Source organism: Dromiciops gliroides, chromosome 1 (genome assembly GCF_019393635.1).
Source record: "Dromiciops gliroides isolate mDroGli1 chromosome 1, mDroGli1.pri, whole genome shotgun sequence".
NCBI classification, from domain to species: Eukaryota; Metazoa; Chordata; class Mammalia; order Microbiotheria; family Microbiotheriidae; genus Dromiciops; species Dromiciops gliroides.
Genome location: NC_057861.1, coordinates 388,467,343 through 388,488,897, shown reverse-complemented (window position 1 = coordinate 388,488,897; position 21,555 = coordinate 388,467,343). Strand labels below are relative to the sequence as shown.

Below are 21,555 nucleotides of genomic sequence, written 5' to 3'. Positions count from 1 at the left end.
GCTCCATACTGGAAACGACACTGCTCATCAGCATCATACACCTGACCTGGGGCCACAGCTGGATAAAGAAAGTCACGCTTGGGAGGCTCATTATCAAGGCAAGTACCACGGCCTGAACTGTTCAACATAAAGGATCAAAGGAGATTAGGTACTCTGTGGACTCCTTCAGTCAGAATTATGATACCGCATACTGAGTTGTTTTAACATGTTTGAACACATGAAGAAATATACGCTATTTATAAATAATCCCGCAGTAGGGTGAAATATTTCTGCTGAAATTTTACAGTTAGTTGGGAATAAGATATCAAAATAGTCATCCTTTTCCATGACTAATACATACACACAAAACCTCCTTAGGTGATAATCCAAATATCATATTGTTCTTTAAAACAATGATTAAAATAATTTTTGGAAACAAGGAAAACATAATTTCATATTTGTTCTAAGCCTCTTGTTTGTTTTCAATGAAAACATAGCCACAGCTGGTTGTAGAATTAAAAACATAAAATGTGGCAAGTAACAAAAATGTGGTTTGTAAGCCTTAACAACTTAATCTATGTAACTCCACGTTAGGCAGAAATAGAGATTCTGTGATCAGACATGTCCACTAGATCTGGAAAAATACCAATAATAAATGGACAGAATGAAAGCATAGGCCAAGAGCCAAAAGTCTCTGCTCAAATGCAGTCAAAGTGTTGAGTCTCTTAGAAATTTCATATTTCGGCTAAGGTCATCAGTGTTGAAAAAATGAAAACATTCTCTCTTTATAATCTCTGCTTTTCAAAGTATGTCTGCCCTCCAACATAATAGTTTAATTTGGTGGAACAAACAATATAAAGGTCATTAAAAACCAGACAGAGTGCCTTCATTTAAAGGACTTTATGCTTTGCAAAATATAATTGTTCATTTTTATTTAGTCAGTGTGCATAAAATAGGACAGATGCTTTTTTACTTTCATTTCACATGTGAATAAGTTAGAATTTTTAAAGAATTCCTATGCCAACATTTAAACATTTTTTCCAACATTCCTGTCAATTGTGCCAGCCCTAGTGTTTTTTTTCCAAATCTTTTCCATCTACTTTGCCAAAGGAAAATCATTTCACAAGTAGCAGTTCTACAACTGTTATTTGGGACAGCTCAAATTTTCATTTACAGATAAGTAAAAAGAGAAACATTTCACAATAATGCATTTCACCAACATTTAAAAATTCATTACATTCAAATGAAGTTAAAAATTCATTCACTGATTAGAAGTATTACAGGAAATTAAAATTATTTTCCAAACTGAAGCATATTATTTCTCAGGTCATTCAAAGACACCAATGACAACATACTCTATGTCCATCTCTCTAGACCTTTTGTCTTTTCTCTTTTTTTTCTTCTGACTGTGATTTAAAAAATAATAGTTAAAAAAAAGAGTTGTGCAGAAAGGGTATCACAGCCAATCTCAAAATATGCTGTATTATCCTACAAAGGAATCATGGGAAATAGCATAATTATCACTTTTACAAAGTTGAGTTATTCCATGGCTGGCTAAAGGAAATGTGTTGTTTCCATAAGTTCTCAGGGAATATGGTGCTAACACAGACAGGCTTTACTATTGGCTAATGCCAGAATCACTCACGTTAGTGCAGAAAGCATCTTTTTCTGTGGAAAAAAGAATATCTTCTCCAGCAACTTAGCAAGTAAAGTAGTTCACATTATCATCATATAGAAACACTTTCTTATTCCTGATTTTGAAATCTTCTTTTAAGTATTGCTCCAGAAATTACCCTATGCTCAGGACAGGTGACAATTAAGGCTAGTTGAGTGAAAAAGAATACCAATTTCATGCATTTTTTCTCAGCATGATTTTCATGGTTAAAAGCTTTAAAAGTATGTGGCCCCATATCATATTCACACTTTTATAAGTGAATTCAAAAGTTCAGAACATACTTTGCTAAAAAAAGAAGACTCTTGATAAGGAAATCAAACATAAAGCATGATAAAAGAGCAAGGTACCATAAGATTACCTTGTTGATTTTCAACAGGAATAGGTTATTTGAATTAATAGTGGTGATTTCCTCTCATGTTTAAATACTACACAAGCATATCTTATGTCTATAAAAGATGAACATAAAATACAAACAAAATTTTGTTGTATTTCCATGAAGTAACTTTGTAAAAATATATAGTGAAATGTTTGAATGAAGTTAAATGTGCAATAACAACAATAACAACAACAAAAAAGCACAAGAAAAAGATCAGGGAATATATTCATCTTGTGGCTTCTACTTTGAATCTGCTTGAACCATTTAATTCATTTCCATTGGTTAATGCCATTAAAGTTGGCTTTACAAAGGGAGGAAAGGAAGGAAGGAAGGAGGGAGGGAGGGAGGGAAGGAAGGAAGGAAGGAAGGAAGGAAGGAAGGAAGGAAGGAAGGAAGGAAGGAAGGAAGGAAGGAAGGAAGGAAGGAAGGAAGGAAGGAAGGAAGGAAGGGAGGGAGGGAGGGAGGGAGGGAGGGAGGGAGGGAGGGAGGGAGGAAGAGAAGAGAAGAGAAGAGAAGAGAAGAGAAGAGAAGAGAAGAGAAGAGAAGAGAAGAGAAGAGAAGAGAAGAGAAGAGAAGAGAAGAGAAGAGAAGAGAAGAGAAGAGAAGAGAAGAGAAGAGAAGAGAAGAGAAGAGAAGAGAGAAATTTAAATGTGGGAAATCAGAAAAAGAAAGATTTAGGTCAACAAGGCACAACCTCAAGCAAGAGTTTGTTGTCAGAGAGAGCCCCTTAGGAATGATCCATTAAGAGTCCAAGAACTCCCCCAGAGAAAAATTCTTTCCTGGTGGCAAATTGGGCAAATGGTTAGATTTGTGAATGAGGCAACAACTACCTCATTTAAACATTTATTCCTTCCATACTCTCATGACATCGACACAAAGGTGTCCAAAATATGGTTCTTGTCTTTAAGATCCTTCACCAAAGAGAAGCAGACTAGTCATTGGACCACAGTCACCTTGTCTGGACCTTGACACAGACTTATCCAAAACAATGCTTTTACTTTTAGAGTTTTATTTAGAAGCACTTTATGTTCTACTGAGGCTTGTGTTTTGTCTGAATACTTAAACAGGTCTTTTTTGTTTCCCTTTTAGAACCATATAGAGTGAAAAATCATTATATAGCAATATGTAGGAGCAAAAGATTGAATACATAACACATTATCTTATAACATGTTATAGCATATGATATAACCTGCTCCAAGTGAAGCAAGTCATGCATTTGCTTAAATCTGTTATTATTAGATGAATATAGATATTTTGGAACATGACACCAAGGAAAGAAGACTTTTTAAATAGGTTTCTCTGTATATTACTGAAAGTTCTCTTTAACCTCCTTCTTTACACTCAGATTAGAATTTAGTATTTCTAGTCATTGCATCTGAATTCTCTTACCATTTAAATTAATCAAGTGACACCTTTTCATTATCTCCATGAATTACATACAATATGGAGACATTATCTCAACTGAATGAAGATCATTCTGGGGATAGGGGGTAGGGTCTCTAATTATCATCCTCTAACCAACAAACATTTATTTAGCACCTATTTTGTACCAGGTACTGTATATGGTGTTAAGGATACAAAGGCTAAAATGATACGATCTATGCCATAAAGTTGCTTACATTCTAACCTGTAAATGTAACTTGGAGTGGGGAGGCAAAGAGGGTTAAGTGACTTGCCAGGGTCACACAGCTAGTACATGTCAAGTGTCTGAGGCAGGATTTGAACTCAGGTCCTCCTGAACCCAGGGCCAGTGCTTTATCCGCTGCGCCACCTAGCTGCTCCTAAATGTAACTTTTTAAAGAATATTGATACAATTTACTTTGATAAAGACCAGGGGCCATCTTGCCTTCATTTTCTCAATGTAAATATTTAATCTTGTGATGTAACCAAATGAATGGTGAATGAAACCACTTAATTTGGCTTTGTAAATAGAACAAAAAATTTTCCAGTCTAAAAAAATTTAACCAGCCCAGCATCCCTCCAAATACACAAATAACAATCTTTCTTTTTACAAAATTAGCATTTTGTAAAATATTACTAACCTTGAGAGATGTGTGTGTGGGGGGGGGTAATTTTCAAGGATGACTTATTTGGCCTTGTGTTTTATATAATAATTCTATCTCCCTATCTTGTATGAATTGCAAAATTTTAATAAGAATAACCGGTGATTGGAATGTTTGGATTGACTGAAAGTTAGAGCATTAAGCAGAAAAATTCATTCTTGAAAAATCTTTCTGAAATTCCACATTCTAGTAGAATATGTATATTCATATATCTTTTTATGACTGAAGGGTTTGTGCTGTGCAAAAATAATTATTCTAAACATACATGTATATTTGTATTTTATTAAAAGTTAAGCCATTGTATAAACTTGTTTTATTGCCATTAGTCTCATTTACACAGAGGCTGAATACAGACAAAAAATTCCAATTTGCCTATAATTCTGGATGATTCATGTAGGTTTTGCTATATAAACACTTAGGTCATTGTATTCCATTTTATATCATCAGTGATACTAACAAGAACAGTGATGACATAAAAATAATTTTGTGTTTAATCTTTGTTAACCATAGGGTACTTACAAATAACAATTATTTGTGTCATGGGTGGTATTCAAAATTTTTCCATGCTGTTGACACAATTTTCAATTACTACTAAACACATTTAAGATGACAATAACACATTATAATAATGCAAAACAAAAGATTTTGACCAACCTCAAATATATTCTAATATATTCAGACCAGAGAACATAATTCATGGTATTATGGAATATGAGAATTCAAGGGATCTTAAACATTACCTTAGTGCAATTCCCTCATTTTTATCAATGAGGAAACTAAAGCACAGAGATGTCATTGAATTGCCCAAGATCACATGACAAGATGGTGGAAAATCCAGGAAGTGAACTTCGTTTCCTGATTTTCAGTCCCATTTCTTGTTTTTGTTTTTTGTTTTTGTTTTGTTTTGTTTGCAGGGCAATGAGGGTTAAATGACTTGCCCAGGGTCACACAGCTAGGAAGTGTCAAGTGTCTGAGGCTAGATTTGAACTCAGGTCCTCTTGAATCCAGGGCCAGTGCTTTATACACTGCGCCACCTAGCTGCCCTCATCAGTCCCATTTCTTTATACTTTTCCATGCTATTGGTACAGTGGAAAGAATGTTGGATCTAAAGTCAGAGCAAGCCATTTCACTTCCCTGAACCTCAGTTTCCTCATTTGTACAAAGAATGGTGGGACTAGAAAACCTCTGTATCCCCTTCCAGTTCTAAATCTATGGTGCTATGATTTTTTCTATGCTCCACAACTAAAAAACAAACTCCAGTTTACATCTGATAAGAAAATTAGAAAATTTAAGGACTGTTTCCATGTATACTTCTACTCTTCAGGCTAATTTAGTGATTAAGTGAGAGTTTCTGCTTTCTGGTGGCATTTGCTTTTCTACAAGTATATATTTCACACCAGGGATTCAAAGTCAATAATACTTTTATGTTCTCCCAAATCTAACTTAGATATATTGACTTCCTTATATAGATAATTGGCCTGGAAAATAAGAACAAAAACAAAATCATAATTTGTAAGTTTGCTATATAGTCTTCCATATTGTCAAACAGTCAAGGTTCAGCCTGTCACACTTTCAAATATAGTTGTGTGTGAACTTGACTTGACTTACAGAATATATGATGATTCCACTGATCGCGTTTTTCAGTTTGCTTTCACTAAGACAAAACATGGTTGGGCCAAATGTTTCTTTTTAACTTTGTTCAAAACTTTACTATGAAAAAGGTAATCTTTTCATGCCATCTCAAAAACACACCCCCAACCCCCCCAACCTCCTAATACATTTTAATGTCACTTAAATGAAGCAAAAAAAAAAATAGGGACAGGATTATCATAATCTATTATGTATAAAGCCAAATTGTATTTATTGGGGCTTTTCTGTCAATTTTTACATAGAATTGGGATTATAGTATTCTCTATTTCAAATCATCCTGATCAAAACTGCTCTTATTTCTTCACTACTACAGATAGTGAGAGTAATGCCTTCATCTTTTGGATGGCTATACCCAAAGATAGCTAAATATATATTCAAGGGATCTTAAAGATTACCTTAGTGGATTGCCCTCATTTTTATCAGTGAGGAAACTAAAGCACAATCCCAACAGAATCAGACTAGAGATTTTTCAGGTTGGAAGAACCATGCAGAATCTAGTTAATTTGTCCTTGTTCTTTCTTTTACACATTAAGATTTGGTTATATGAATAGATGAATAATAAGAGTGGAAGCTTGACACAAATAGAGGGAAGATTGCTACATTATTTTCTGAGGAACAGTAAAGCTTAAAAAACAAAATCAAAATGTGAAAAATTCTTCATTCTGCAAAGAGGCCATCTCTCCAGAAAGGCCTATAAGCCAATAATTGGCTTATTTTTTTGCATGGTAGATTGGCATTAGCCTTTGGATAGAGCTACCCCATAAGAAATATTAATTAGTGTCTTGGTCACCCTGAAATTCTTCTTTCAGTCTCCATGAGTGCTGGTTCTCAGGAACTAACCTATCAATTTTCCTTCCCTATTTCACTTTGGGGTGTTAGATAATAATTTTGCTCCCCACACTTTCAGTATCCATGCTTTTTGTGAAAATGGCTAGTCTTTATTTAATTTGTACCTTAAAGAGTCTGATATGGCTCTCTAATAGTTTAAACAATTTTAACAGGCCCTAATCTAAATAGAGCTATACTTGATTCACAGATGCCCCAGAAACTGTTGAAAACTATTTGAAATGACTCTATCCTCCCTCTAAATAGTGAGAAATATGTCTAAACTAGTTTAAATTCCTTTTGGCTGCCCTCTACTGCCTGGTAGATCAGCCCATGGTCATCAGTGGGTGTGAGCCATAATACCGGGTTCATCTTCTCCTTCTCTTTACTTTTTTTTTTTTTAAGTTAAAAAAAAATAGTCCCGCAGGCAGATAGGAAGGACACTACCTGCAAAGCCGTCGTCGGAAAACATCAGAAGCTGGCATAACTCGTCCATTTTAACGGAAATGGGTTCTTTATTATTTAATCGGGACGGCTTCTGGGCGATTCATGAACCACTTATTGAATCACCGAGTTTAAGAAATCTGAAAAAAAATATTGGGAGTTGGTAAACACCACCTCCTGACGGATCGACAGCACTCAGTGTTTCAGAATGATACGAGAGAAACTTGTACTCTACTGGCTTTTATGGTCAAGGAATCAGTTTCAGCCCAACATAGTGAATAGCGAATTTCCATAAATCATAGAAAGCTCATTGTTAAAATTCATCATCATCTTTGGCCTAGGCAGGCACTAAGGAGAGAAAAGTATGCATTTTCCTGGCTGGGCTGAGGTTTCTAAATAATTCATCTTTCAAGGTTTCTTTTTCTTGAGGAGAGAAACTAAATAAAATGTTATGAGTTTTCCTGAGCCAACTTTAAAACATAAATATAATCATAATTCCTGATCAGTTTATCCCTAGATTGAAAAATATATATCACATGAAGCTATTGAAGCCATTAAGTTCAGAGTATTAATAAGAAAGAACAAGAAAATCCCAAAGAAGTCACTCTTCTGCCTTTATGGTCCAGTGAACTAGTCTATTTTATGGGCCTTAGGCTATTTTCTTAATGCATGTTTGGTCAGATTGTCGCTAGAATTCTTTAGTTTGCATGAAAAGCAATATTCTCCCAGGTCTCTACCAATTGCCTCTCATACCCATATTTGACTTGGAATAAGAATTTTGTGAACAACCCTTTGATTCTGTGGGATGAAAATACTTTTCAAAAATTATAGGATTAATAATCCCATTAGACTGTCACAACAATCAAAAGATCATAAATTTGGAGCGAGGAGGGACTTTGGAATTCATCTAGTTCCATCCCCTAATTTTAGAAATGAGGAAAGTGAGACCAAAAGATATGAATTAACTTGCCCAAAGTCATATAGGTAGGAATTAGAAGGTCTGGGATTTGAACCCAGGTCCCCTGACCCCAAATGCAATGCTTTTTCCACTGCACCAATGCTCCCCTCTGCACTTATTCTAGTAAATTCCATTCACCTACTCTTCTGCCTTTGAAAAAAGTCCCCACTTCTTGCCTGAATAATGTTGGTTTGGAGGGATTTGGCTCCATGATAGCAATTTCTACTTATTTTGGCAAATCTCACCAAACCAGTGGAACTGAGCTGGACTTGGCCACTGATTCATAGACTCTCTTTTGGAGTAACAAAGTGGTCTCAATATGGTTTCAGTCAAGCAAGCTCTGACAGGTGTTCAGATCGGGTCCATGTATTGAAGCCAATGAGGTAGAAGGAGATTAGAAATTAATCCTAGGCCTCATTAAGTCTCTTAAGAAATTAAACCCTAGATAATGTACAGGCATTCACAGGTATGCCATACAATTTATCTTTCTAGTGACAGATAACTTAAATCCCCTAGGTAAGTGAGGGCTGTCCTGAGAGGGGTGCCAGTTCCATCTTGACTTTAAGATGTGGAGAAACAGGAAATTTTACCAGTGTTTGAAATTTTGGTACTGGGATTAGATCACTTTTGTAAAACGATATCCTTGACAGCTTTACGTTACAAATGCCCCCAAGTCTATTTTTGTGTGAATTTTCTTGGTATGCAATGTAACCAAGGATAGTATAATCAATTATTACTGAGATTAGAAAGAGCCTCTTGATCATATGACAGGTCTTTTGCTAAAAGCCTACTTGGATGATAAATCAGATTAAAAAATGATGTGGCCCCATGGGCTACCACATGCAGCCCCCAAGTGCTGACCAAATGGCTTAAGTTGTAATAGGGAAATATTTAGCAAAAATAAATAAATAAAAATAAAATAGAAATGATATTACATTTTAAAAAACAAATCAATATGCAGCCCACAGGATCCTTATTATACTGTAGCACTTTCAATTTCTACTTGGAGTAAGAGAATCTGGTGTCCCAAAGATTTGGGACAGAGCACAAAATCTGGCAAGCCCTACCAACCTGGACAGTCAGTATGCCCGTCATCAGAGGAACATCCTAGCTAAGTTCAGAGAGGCTCATTACCAGAAATTTATTTTACCAAATGACATTTTGATTTAATTTAATTTTTTGCCATAGAAACTCATGAAGATCTGCTAAGGTATAGAACCATTGAGATCTGCCTTGAGGGAAGAAGTAACCATTGTGAGAAAATTATGGGCTCTTGGAATATTGGGAAAGTACTAAAAAGTACTGCTTTCTGAGACTTCTAGTCCATTTAAGTACTTTTATTTTAATTAATTTGCTGAAGTCCTTTTGTAACACCAATGTTGGAAAGCTGAACCCAAAATGATTTTTAAAGTTGTGTTACAACAAGCTTATACAGTTAAGACCTGATTAGTGCCAATAATAATTTCCCACAAAGTGGCAACATTATTAGAACTTGCAGTGCCTATTCTGAGTGGGCTGGAACCAATTATCATATTTTATATAACCATAACTTTGAATAGTTCTAATTTAAATACATGTGATCACTTCATGGGATTCATTATTTGCACTAATCAGCACCTGGTTGTATTGTATGTATATAACTTTGAGATATCAGGAAAACATGATTTGACCTTCAGCATATCTGAACCCATCCACTAACAAACCATGTTATAACATGCCTACTATATTTTAACTACTGCTTTTTTTCTTAAGCAAAACAATCCTAAAGAGAAAAAAATGAAATCTGTAAAGGGAGATCATGCCAACATAAACTTTGGGTGAACTCAATTTCTTAAAACAAACAAGCAAACAAAAAACTTTCATTGTCCCGATTTTTTCTAAGTCAATCTGCTTTCTTCACAAGGTATTTCATCTTCAAGGATAACTTTACATAAAAGAATTGAGGTTAATGGTATAACAACAAAGCTCTGAAACCTCTAAGATGTTATTCAAACTAAGTTCCACAGGTGAGAACTGGGAGAACATCTGCTTTCCTGGGGCCAATGTACACCTCTGCTAACTGATAACCTTCCTTTTGAAGTAAGCAGACTCTTGTAACATGCATGAAGGGACCAGCAAAATAGCTCCCAAATGCTGGAAAGATACTAAAAGGCGTTTGTTAGCTAGTCTCTGATCTTGGCAAAGACATTTTCATTGTCTCCAAGGGCTAACTCCCTGGGTGTTTACTTTATCGGTATGCATGTAAGCCATGCTAGACCTTATATAAAACTCAAATGTAGCCTATGCAAATTTCTTTTCAAAGAAATTTCTCTTAAAGCAGGTGGCCTATATTCAGACCAATATGGTATTTAAGTTTTGGAGTTTCTTTCTTTATTAAATGCTTTTAAACTTCGGTGATACTCTGATGTTCCATCAATACATTTTTTAAAAATTATGGTGTCTTCATATAACTTGTTTGCATATAATAAAGAAATCACCCAAGTCTGAATTCTGCATGGCATAGCTTCATATTTCTGAAACAATACTTACTATTCCTATATTTAACAACCTCCCAACTATATTCCCGCTCCAGCTTCTCTGAAATCTATTTAGCAGATTATAATACCATTCAAAAAGAAGGAAAAAGAATTTGCCACAATATAAAGATAATTTTGGAAACAGCCTGTGACACATTATTGGACCTCTATTAATGTCAAATCGTACAACATAAGAAGCTCTAGAGCCAATAATCAGGCTTCTATTGATGGTTCATTTCTGGAAAAATTCATCATTCTTCTCCAGAGTTGACTTACTCTAGAAAGCTTGTAATGTAGTCTCTGCTGCAGGCAGACCAGGAGAAAGGATTGGTGTTTGCAGTAATGTGAGCTGCCATAAGTTTTGCTGCTTCGTGACCTTTGGTCCCACAAGAATTTCCAATTCCATCGTGGTTCATCCCAAAACTGTCCAAAAAGAGAATTGATAATGAAAGAGACAAAATGAAAAAGTGGAAATGAGAAAAAGTATATATAATTTTCCTATAGAATCGAATCCAAAACATGACCTATCTTAGGATGATAGGTTTAGACCTGGAAGGAACTTTAGATGTCACTGATTCCATCCCCCTCATTTTACAAAGGAGGCTATTTGGGCCCCAGGAGGTGAAATAATTTGATTGAGTTCAAAGATGGGAAAAGCACCAAAGGCAAGATTTGAGCCTCAACCCTCTGACTCTCTTGGTAGAAATAGATACCTACTGGGACTCAGAATTCTTTTATATTCAGTTCAAGCTAAACATAAGTTGTGTCTATATGGGGTTCATAGATTATCACATGAGCCCCACTTCTCTGAAGATTCTCCGGTAAGGATATTAAAGTCATTTCCATGTATAAAACTAGTTTACCAATCTTGCATTTTGATAGGCTGACACGGGTAGAAGATATCTCTCATTATCCCACAGTAAACTCTCTATCTACTAACAGAACTCAGAACCCAGGTTTTTCTTTTCAAATCACAAGAACACATCCCCATAGTCTATGTTTACCATAAAGTCAGCTTGCAAAAGATAAATCCGTCAATAACATTTCTATATTTTTTCAACAATTTATAATCTTTTTTTGTTTTATTTTGTTTTGTTTTTGGTGAGGCAATTGGGGTTAAGTGACTTGCCCAGAGTCACACAGCTAGTAAGTGTTAAGTGTCTGAGGCTGGATTTGAACTCAGGTCCTCCTGACTCCAGGGCCAGTGCTCTACCCACTGCAGCACCTAGCTGACCCCGTCAATAAACATTTCAATGCCCCATGTGTATATAATATTGTGATAGGACCAGGACACAGCTTCCCAGACCCTGCTGCAGCTTCCTCCTCCTACCCAACCTGATTGGCTCCAGCTTCCCTGATATACTTTTCTGGTCTGGGGGCATAAAAGTCTCAGCTGAGTATAGTTGGTACCTCTCATCGCCAACTGAAGGGGGTGCCTGACCCTTGCAGGTCACCATATCCTGATGACTAACTGATCATGTGCATTTTCCAGCATAAATGAGGAGTTAAGTTCTGCTATGCCCTTGTTGCAAATCCTTCCTGTGTTAGGGCAAAGTAAATCTCCTCTATTAAATGTCCAGTGACTTTCAAGTGCTTCATTTTGTCCTAATGGGAACCTGAACTGAGAGGGTATTGACTTTTCCTGCCCTCAGGGAACATACACACACACAGATGAAAGAGAACAGTGTCAAGCTGCATCCAAATACCAGGGGAGTTGTACTCATGTATATAAAATCTCATAAGCATTAAGGGGAAGGGGAAAGAACTCTTGAGTTGGGACAGGGGAAGCTTCATGGAAGGGATAGAATTTAAACTAGGCTTTGAGGATAGGTAACATTGAAATGGGTGAAGATGAGGGTGGGCAATCAAAAAGGAAATAACGGAGAGCTAGTATGGAGATGATGATCTTTTTTTTCGGGGCAATGGGGGCTAAGTGACTTGCCCAGGGTCACACAGTCAGTAAGTGTCAAGTGTCTGAGGTCAAATTTGAACTCAGATACTCCTGAATCAAGGGCTGGTGCTTTACCCACTGTGCCACCTAGCTGCCTCCGATGATGATCATTTTTTAAAAGGGTATCAATAATATTTAAAGGAGAAAGCAACATTGTGAAAGGTCAGTGAGGTCAATTTGTCTAAAGCAGAGGGTTCATTTGTAGGTATAGTAGGAAATGAGGGACAAGACTGGGGATCCTTAAATGCCACAATAAAGGGTTTGAACTTTGTAACAGAGAAAATGAGGATCCACCAAAATGTTTTGGGCAAGCATTCTCAGCTTCTCAAGGGTAGGACCACAGTCTATTCATCTTTGTATTCCTACTGGCACTAACATTTAAAAAAAATTTTTTCAATCTTAACAGTATTTTGGTTTTTTTCCAGTTACATGTAGAGATAGTTTTCAACATTTGTTTTTATAAGGTTTTGAGTTCCAAATTTTTCTCCCTCCTTTCCCTCCCCCCTCCCCAAGATAGAAAGCAATATGATATAGGTTATATATGTACAATCACATTAAACATATTTCCACATTAGTCATGTTGCGAAAGAAGAATCAGAACAAAAGGGAAAAACCTCAAAAAAGAAAAAAAATGTAGAAATAGTATAGTTCAATCTGCATTCAGATTCCACAGTCCTTTTTTCTGGCTGTGGCACTAGCATTTTGTGAGTAATACGTACTGCACAGGGGGACACATAAATGATTGTTTCTTCTTTAATCAATAAATGATGAAAGCAATATTTCTAGAAGATTAATCTGGTAGCGAGGAAAGTGCTTTAGGAAGGGTTAAGATTGAAGGGAGATTAGCAAGAAGGCTATCACAGTACTACAAGTACTATAATGGTCTGAAAAAGGATGACAACAGGAGTAATAGAAAAGAAAGAACAGATAGATAGAAGAGTCTTTGTGAAGGAAGAATCAGATTTTGGTGACTGGTTCCTATCTTTCCCTCTTCTCCCATATCTGGTTGCAAATAACTTTGTGACAATAAACCTAGGTGATTTAGGAGAAGGATACTATGAAGAAAAATAAGGATAGGAGGAGAGGTCCTTATTTATTTTGAAATATGAGAGGAATGAAGAGATCAAAGAATCAACAAACATTTATAAAGCTCCTACTAAGTGCTATCCTCTAAGGTTGGCACTAGGAGGAATACAAATAGAAAAATGGAAAAATATCTACCCTCAAGGAGCTTACATTTAAGAGAAAGGTACAACATATTTATAAATAAATAAATACAGGATATGTATAAAAATGAATATAAACAGGTATAGTTAGAAAATGAAATTGACAAGTCATGTATCAAAAATGAGAGATGAGATAGAAGGCTCACTGCTATATCTAAGGTATCAAAAGGATTGAGGGAAGGCTATTGGCAGAGAAAGCCAATCCTCCTTGTAGGATTAATGGGAGAGAGAGAGAGAGAGAGAAAGAGAGAGAGAGAGAGAGAGAGAGAGAGAGAGAGAGAGAGAGAGAGAGAGAGAGAGAAGGGAGGGAAGGAAGGAAGGAAGGAAGGAAGGAAGGAAGGAAGGAAGGAAGGAAGGAAGGAAGGAAGGAAGGAAGGAAGGAAGGAAGGAAGGAAGGAAGGAAGGAAGGAAGGAAGGAAGGAAGGAAGAAATTGAATGGGAGAAGACACTAAGGGATTATAACTTGCCTCTGTGGAGGGAGTACCCAACATGGAAAATGCCAGAGAATCATCAAAGTCTCCTATAACTCCAGTTCTTTCCTTTCACTTCAAGACAGAACTGCATTTGGGCATTATTCAGTACTCCCTATTAGAAGCTACAGAACTAGATAAGAAATGAGAAAATCCTTCTCAAATGAGAGAGTCCTTGGAACACTAGAATCATTTCTGAGGCTCACAATATAAACCAGAAGACTCTTCTCATTGCTCACTGTAGTTTTCCTAAAGATCTAATTCTTGCATTGTGAGGAGTCATTCTTGCCTAAGAAATTGGCCTAGATGATTTCTAAGATCTCTTCCAAATTTAAATTCTATAATTTGATGCAAACTCAGACTCTCAGTGTTTTGGTGAATTAGTGGGGAAAGGGGAGGGGAGAAAACATATAAGATTCATTGGTATAGGGAACTCCCTGGTAAAGACGTTCCTACCATGGCAACTTGGCAAATGTCATTTGTGGCCTTAAGAGATTTGCCTGCAGCATTAAGAGATTAAATGACTTGCAGAGGGCCACACAGCTAGTGTGTGTGAGAGGCAGAACTTGAATTTGGGTCTTTCTAACTGCAAGTTGGGTTTTCTATCTTCTATGAGACATTTCACCTCTTTTAAAGTAACTATTTGCAGATATTGCAGAACAAATTCCAAAAGTTCACAATAAGGCAATTTAGGTGTTGAGAGGTTTACGATTCTGGCTATTCATAAGACTAGTCAGTGGCACTGTTGGAACTTGAATTCATGTCTACTGATTACCAGATGAAGAATTTTTATCTATTATGTATCTGGTAAGACCAGAACAATGTTTAAATAAAATCTCATCTATAGAGGTACATTAATTTCCCTAGCAATCTCACTCTACACAAGATGTTTCTAGAGTATATTTGTCTTTGGTTCATCTCTGAATCATTTTTCTACATATAGGAAGGGAGGTGTTAAAGAAGAAATAAAATGTGGTCTTGATAGTCTTCTTTGGAAAACTTCAAATATGATAAAAGTAAATAGTTTAAAACATAAATACAATGCCTCCTATAACCATTTTAAGCCAGCCACCTTCCTTTACTGTTCTGTAAATACCATCAATTAGTGAATGCACATACTATTGGCGGTGGTGTTGTTAAGTCATGTCTCACTTTTCATGATCACATTTGGGGTTTTCTTGGCAAAGATACTGGAGTGGTTTGCAATTTCCTTCTCCAGATCATTTTACAAATGAAGAAACTGGAGCAAACAGGGTTAAGCTACTAGCCCAGGGTCACACAGCTAGCAAGTATCTGAGGTCAAATTTAAACCTGACCTGAGTCTTCACTGTAGCATACGATTAAATATTTATTGTCTTCAGAATCTACCCCTTTCCTCCTCCCTAAGTCACACTTCTATCACCCTTTCTTGGGTTTTTTTGGTGCCATATTTCTGTAACCACAGATTACCTTCCCCCATTAATACTTATTCTTTACCTCACTATTGCCCTATGAGAGAGATAATTTCTCTGGGCTTCTCCACTACCACCCCACTGCCAAGGCAGCATTCAAGGCAAAATATTCAGAGGTCAAGGGCAGGATAATACCTGCTCCTGAGACCACTCCCTACACCTCTGATCTTCTTCTCAGATAGCCTTAGCCTGAGGAATGGTGCCAGATCGGGAATAGTTGGGCATTCAAATAGATAAGATTCACTCCCAGTTTCTGAACCCAAAAAGTCAGCAGTGGAGTTTTGCATATGCCTATGGGTGGCTTCAAACTCTTTTCTAATTATGTGATCTTAAATATTTTTTCAGAATGTCATAGTCATTTAACTATGGAGAAATTAATTCTCATAGCTGCAATAACACTTTGCTACATATTACAATTAGAATGCATGTCTTCAAATTATTTTTCCAATTTTTCTCTAAGAGTCAAGCTCCCCTCGCTCATTTCCAGTTCCTGGTTATGTCACCAATCCTCTATGTTCATTGGGAAAAATCAACAATACTGAGTCAGGAGGTCTGCTGAGATTTTCAATTGTTCTGAACCAAGTAAGCAGGGATTTGATAAAAATTTATTGTTGGTATTTCATGTAGCCAGTATTGTTTTACTGATTTCTTATCAACCCATCTATGGCTTAACCCAGTTTCTAATTAACCATTAACTCTGTAAACTTTTGTTTCTATATGTTTTATTAACTTTCATAATCATTTTATTCTTGGGCATTTTCTGTTTTGGCCTCTTTGCTTACTTAGCAACAATCCCATTCTTCCCAAATACCCTTTATGTGTTGTATTCACAAAAATTATTTTGTTTCATTTGACTTCAGGCCCTTTGTTTTTCTGTTGCTTGCCCAAGAACCATAAGATCTTAGGAGTGGAATGAACCTTTAGAGGTCATCTAGTCCATCTTTTGAAATCTTAGGCAGGGCCATACCACAATCCATTGACCAATAAACCAAGAAAGGGGCCAAGTAGTTACTTAGTACCCACCAAGTACCTAGAAGAAGCACAGGGCTACAGCTCAACGTTTGAAGTCAGGAAGACCTGGGTTGAAGTCAGGTTTCTGACACTTAGAAGTGAGTTGCCCTGAGCAAGTCAGTGAACCTCTCCATGTGCCTCAGTTTAACTGTAGGTCATATCTACTAAGTCAAAAATAGGTTGCTTTCAATATACTATGTGAGATCCTGTGGGGATTATGAAGAGAATATAAGACATAGTCATTGTAGCCCTGTTGAAATTATAGTCACAAAGTAGATGTGAAATTAGTCCATACTGAACAACTAGGTAACATAAAATAGCACACAAAATAAATGTTAAATCTGGGGGGACAGGTAATAAGAGAAAGAAGAATTCAGAAAAAGGAAAAATCAATTTGGGCTAGAGTGGTCAAGGAACATTGCTTTCTAAGAAACATGAGATTTCTGCCAAGCCTTTAGAAATAGAAAGATATGGAAAATAACAACTCACATTTACATAGTGATAAGATTTGTAAAATACTTTCCTTGGAACAAGCGAGCACCCAGAAATTTAAAAAGTTGTCACTTGATCAGGTCTATAAAGTTACTAAGTATCAGACATAGGATTCTAAACCAGGCCTCTCCTGATTCCATGTCCAGACTTCTTTCTACTTATTTCCTAGATCTTGTCTGGTCTTTAAATTCAACCCTTTCCCCATTCTAACCATATTAGGAGATGTGCTTTCATCTATGTAACCCTGAACAGTGATTCTGTAACTGTAGCTCACTACATTATTGAACATTGATCAACTTACTCTGTCACTGATAATTAGTTTACCTTCCTAGATATATTATCATTTATTTGTCTTTATTAAACTATTTACATTTAAAATTCGCTCAATTAAAAAGTCAGTTTGAACTGAGGTCCTGTCTTCAAATATACTAGCCAGCCCATTTTAGTATCATCTGAAAATTTAATGAACAAGTTCTTTATTTCATCATTTAAGTTGCTAAGGAAAATAAAGCTTGAATACACTCATACATGTACACACATACAAACAAACATACACCACAGGCCATAAAGGAGAATATTTTCTTCCTTGATTCTTTGAGTGATTTGGTCATATTAAAGTTATCTCCTTAGGTAGCTTTCAAGACACATGCATGGGTTAATTTGTATGCTGTTTGGTATATACACTTTCCTTCCATCAATCTAAGTCAACTAGAGATTTTCACAAGGAAGTCTTGACCCTTAATACTGCCAATTACCTCTTATAGCCACTGAGATCTTATTCTTCAATCTTGACCTCTCTCTAATGAATCCTCAACCTTTCCCTGTCCATTGGCTTCTTCCTGTCTGCTTACAAACATGCTCAGGTCTCTCCAAATCTAAAAAGAGATTCCCCTAATTATTCTAACCATTGATCTACTTCCCTTTTTCTACTTGAAAAAAGTAGTCTAGACCAGAGGTCACCTTTTCTTTAATGGCAATTTACTTCTCAACCCTTTTGCAATTTGTTTTTTTATGGTCATCACTCCATTTAAACTGGTCTTCTAAAATTTGCCAGTGATCATTAAATTGCCAAACCCAATAATATTTTCTTAGTATTCAACATCCTTAACAACCCCATAGCATTTCACACTATTGATCTTCCCTTACTTTTCAATACTCTCCACTCCCTTGGTTTTGTGAGAATTGGAATGACACCCCCTGCTGGGAAAGATATTGCAGGGAAGCTCCGACATGAGGAGAAAGCATGTGATTTAAAAACCATGTGACTTTAGCGTCCAGAAGTTACATCTATAGAACCACCTGTGGGACCTGTCAATCAGAGCTACCAGCCAATTAGCTTGGGGCTATGTGTGTGGATGGCCCTGTTCCATTTCTCAAGGAGTCTTCTGGGAGAAGCTGAGAAGTGAGCTAGCCTTTTGGTGGGAGACTTACTGGGGAGCAAGAGACAGGCAGGATGGGGAAAGCAAGCAAATTTCATACTTGATCCACATGTTTCTCTTTACTAACCCCTAATATACTTTAATAAATACTTAATGCCCAAAGATTGGTGCAATACGTTTTCTAATTTAAGGCAACCACTCATTAGATTTTAGACATCATAGCTAGAATTTTAGGCCCCTTACAGTTTGCATAACACCCACATCCACTGATTTTTTTCTTACCTCTCTGGATATTTCTCAGTCTCCTTTCCTGGCTTTTCTTCCTCCTCTCAATTGCTAAATCTCCATCCACTCCAGTCCTCCCACTCCCAAAGCCTTGTCTTTGGCTCTTTTCTCTTTTCTGTCTATACTGTTTCCCATGGGGGTCTCTTCTATTCTTCTAGCTTCACTATCACAGCTAAGAAAATGAATTCAAATATGTATGACAAGCCTTAGCCTCTCCTTTATACTCTGAACTTTCAATTAATACTATCTGTATGATATTTTGACCTATATGTCCTATGGATTCCTCAAGCACAACATGTATAAAAATTAACTGATCTCTCCAAAACTGGTTCTTCCTTCTGACTCTCCTTGGATCACAGACTTATAGGTGGAAGAGATTTGAGAGATCAGCCAGTATAAATGTTTATTTCACAGAAGAAACAGGTTCTTTGATATTAAATGACTTGCCCAAGGTTACTAGGTAGTGAGAAGAGCCAGGATTTGAACCTAGGTCAATTAGCCCCAAAACCAGGGCTATTTCCACCATATCACATTACCTTTTACTTCAATGGCATTACTATTCACCTAATCACGTTCCAACTCTTAGTTATCTTTGACAAGTATCTTTTGACTGTTCCTCCATCAACTCTTACATATTAACAAATACAGTCAATTCTACCTTGGTAATGCATTTCACATATGTACTCTTCCTTTTATTCCTACTGCCAGATAATGAGTTTAAGTTTTCATCACTGAAACTATTATAATAGCCTCCCAATCAGTCATCCTGTTTCTAGTCTCTCCCTCTCTATTCCATCCCTCTACCACTGCCAGATTCTTTTTTCCTTTTACACAGATCTGATCATATCACTCTCCTCAAAAGACATTAGTAATTTTTTGTGGCCTCTTTGGTAAAGACTCTCTCTATGCCTTAGTCTAGAGTCCAAGGTCTTCCATGGTACATTAGCCTTCCTTTCTAAGCTTCTCTTAGAATAACAGAGTTTTAGATTAGGAAGACACACCAGAATCCTTCTTGTATAAGTTATCGCTGAACAAGAATCTCTCCTACAACATAACCCCCAAAATGGCCATCCAGCCTTTGCATGAAGACATCAATGAGCAGAGATCACTGCTTCCCAAGGCCTCCCATCCCACTTTTGAGCAGTCTTAATTGTTGGGTGGTTCCCTCTGAGATTAGGTCTAATTTACTTCTCTGTAACTTCTACCAGGTGCTACTATCCATGTTGCCTGGGGCCTAATTAATTCCTCTTCCATATGTTAGCCCTTCAGATGCTTCAGACAAAGCTATCATGTTCCCAGAGTCTTCCCTGCTGCAGGCAAAAAAAATCCCAGCTCTTTTTTTGATTCTCATATGACAGTGATTCAATGTCCTTCATGATCCTGGTTGTACTTCTCTGGAAGCTCCTAAGTTTAACAATATCCTTCTGAAACTATGGTGCCCAGAATTGAACACAATACCCCAGATGTGGTCTGACCAGGGCAGACTACAGAGGAACTATCACCTCTTTATTTTGGGAAATAATGTCTCTCTTAATAAAACTCAAGATCATAAGAGCTCTGTTGGTTTCACATCACAGTACTTATTCATATTGAATTTGTAGTTCAAAAAAATCCCCACATCTTTTTCATAAAAATTGATATCAAACCATGCCATTGCCATCTTGTACTTGTAAGGTTGTTTTTGGAGCCCAGCTATGAGATTTTACGTTTGTCAATACTGAATTGCATCTTCTTAAATTCATACCAGTGACCTAGCCTGTCAGAATCTTGTTGGGTTCTAGCTCTGGCATCTAGTGTGTTAGTAATCTTTTTTAGTTTTGTGTCATCTGCAAATTTGACATGAAGGCAATACCTTCTATTTCTTTATCCAAGCTATAGATAAAAACATTAAATAAGATAATATTTGTAAAGTGCTTAGCACAATACCTGGCACATAGCAGGTACTTAATAGATACTTATATCCTTCTCCCTGCCCTTGTCCAAATGGCATAGGGCCAGCCCTTTGGGATACTCCAACAGAATCCTCCTGCAAGCTGACACCAAGCCATTCATAATTACTCTTTAAGTCTGGCTAATCAACCAACTTTGGATTCATTTGACTACATATAAGCCCATGTCTCCATCTATTTAAAAAAGTAGCACTGGATAACTTGGTAAACTTTAGCTACCATGGTACCCTAATCTACTACTTTTTTAGCAATGTTATAAAAAATAAAAGTTGGGGAAAGCAGTTTAAAGTCAGGTTGTAGAGAGCCCTGAATAACAAGAAAAAACATTTGTATTTTAGTGTGTTGGAAATAGAGAGTCAAGTGGAGGCACACTAGAAAATTGACAGATAACAAAAGTTGGAAACAGATTATTTTGGAAGGGCAAAGGAAAGAGAAGCACACTGAAGATATGAATTGATCCAAACTTCCTGGAAAACAGGTTGGAATTATGCTCAAAAAAGAATAGATATGTCCATGATATTTGACCCAGATATCTCACTACTAGGCATATATTCTGGAAGGTCAATGATAAAAAGAAAAATCCCATTTATATTTACATGAGTACTTTTGTTTTTGAGGGGCAATGGGGGTTAAGTGACTTGCCCAGGGTCACACAGCTAGTACACGTGTCAAGTGTCTGAGGCCGGATTTGAACTCAGGTACTCCTGAATCCAGGGCCAGTGCTTTATCCACTGCGCCACCTAGCCGCCCCATGAGTACTTTTTATAGTAGCAAAGAAGTAGAAAAAAATAGGTGTTCATCGATTAAGAAATATAAAAGGGGGGGCAGCTAGGTGGCGCAGTGGATAAAGCACCG

The 21,555-nt window shown here is 36.7% G+C and overlaps 1 protein-coding gene across 1 annotated transcript in view; it reads right to left on the bottom strand.

The window, feature by feature from the left end:
• ADAMTS6 (ADAM metallopeptidase with thrombospondin type 1 motif 6) overlaps window positions 1-21,555 on the bottom strand; it is a 349,111-nt gene that overhangs the window by 132,926 nt on the left and 194,630 nt on the right. The window contains 2 exon segments of the mRNA XM_043970648.1: window positions 10,763-10,861; window positions 10,864-10,909. Coding sequence (XP_043826583.1) covers window positions 10,763-10,861; window positions 10,864-10,909 — 145 coding nt within the window.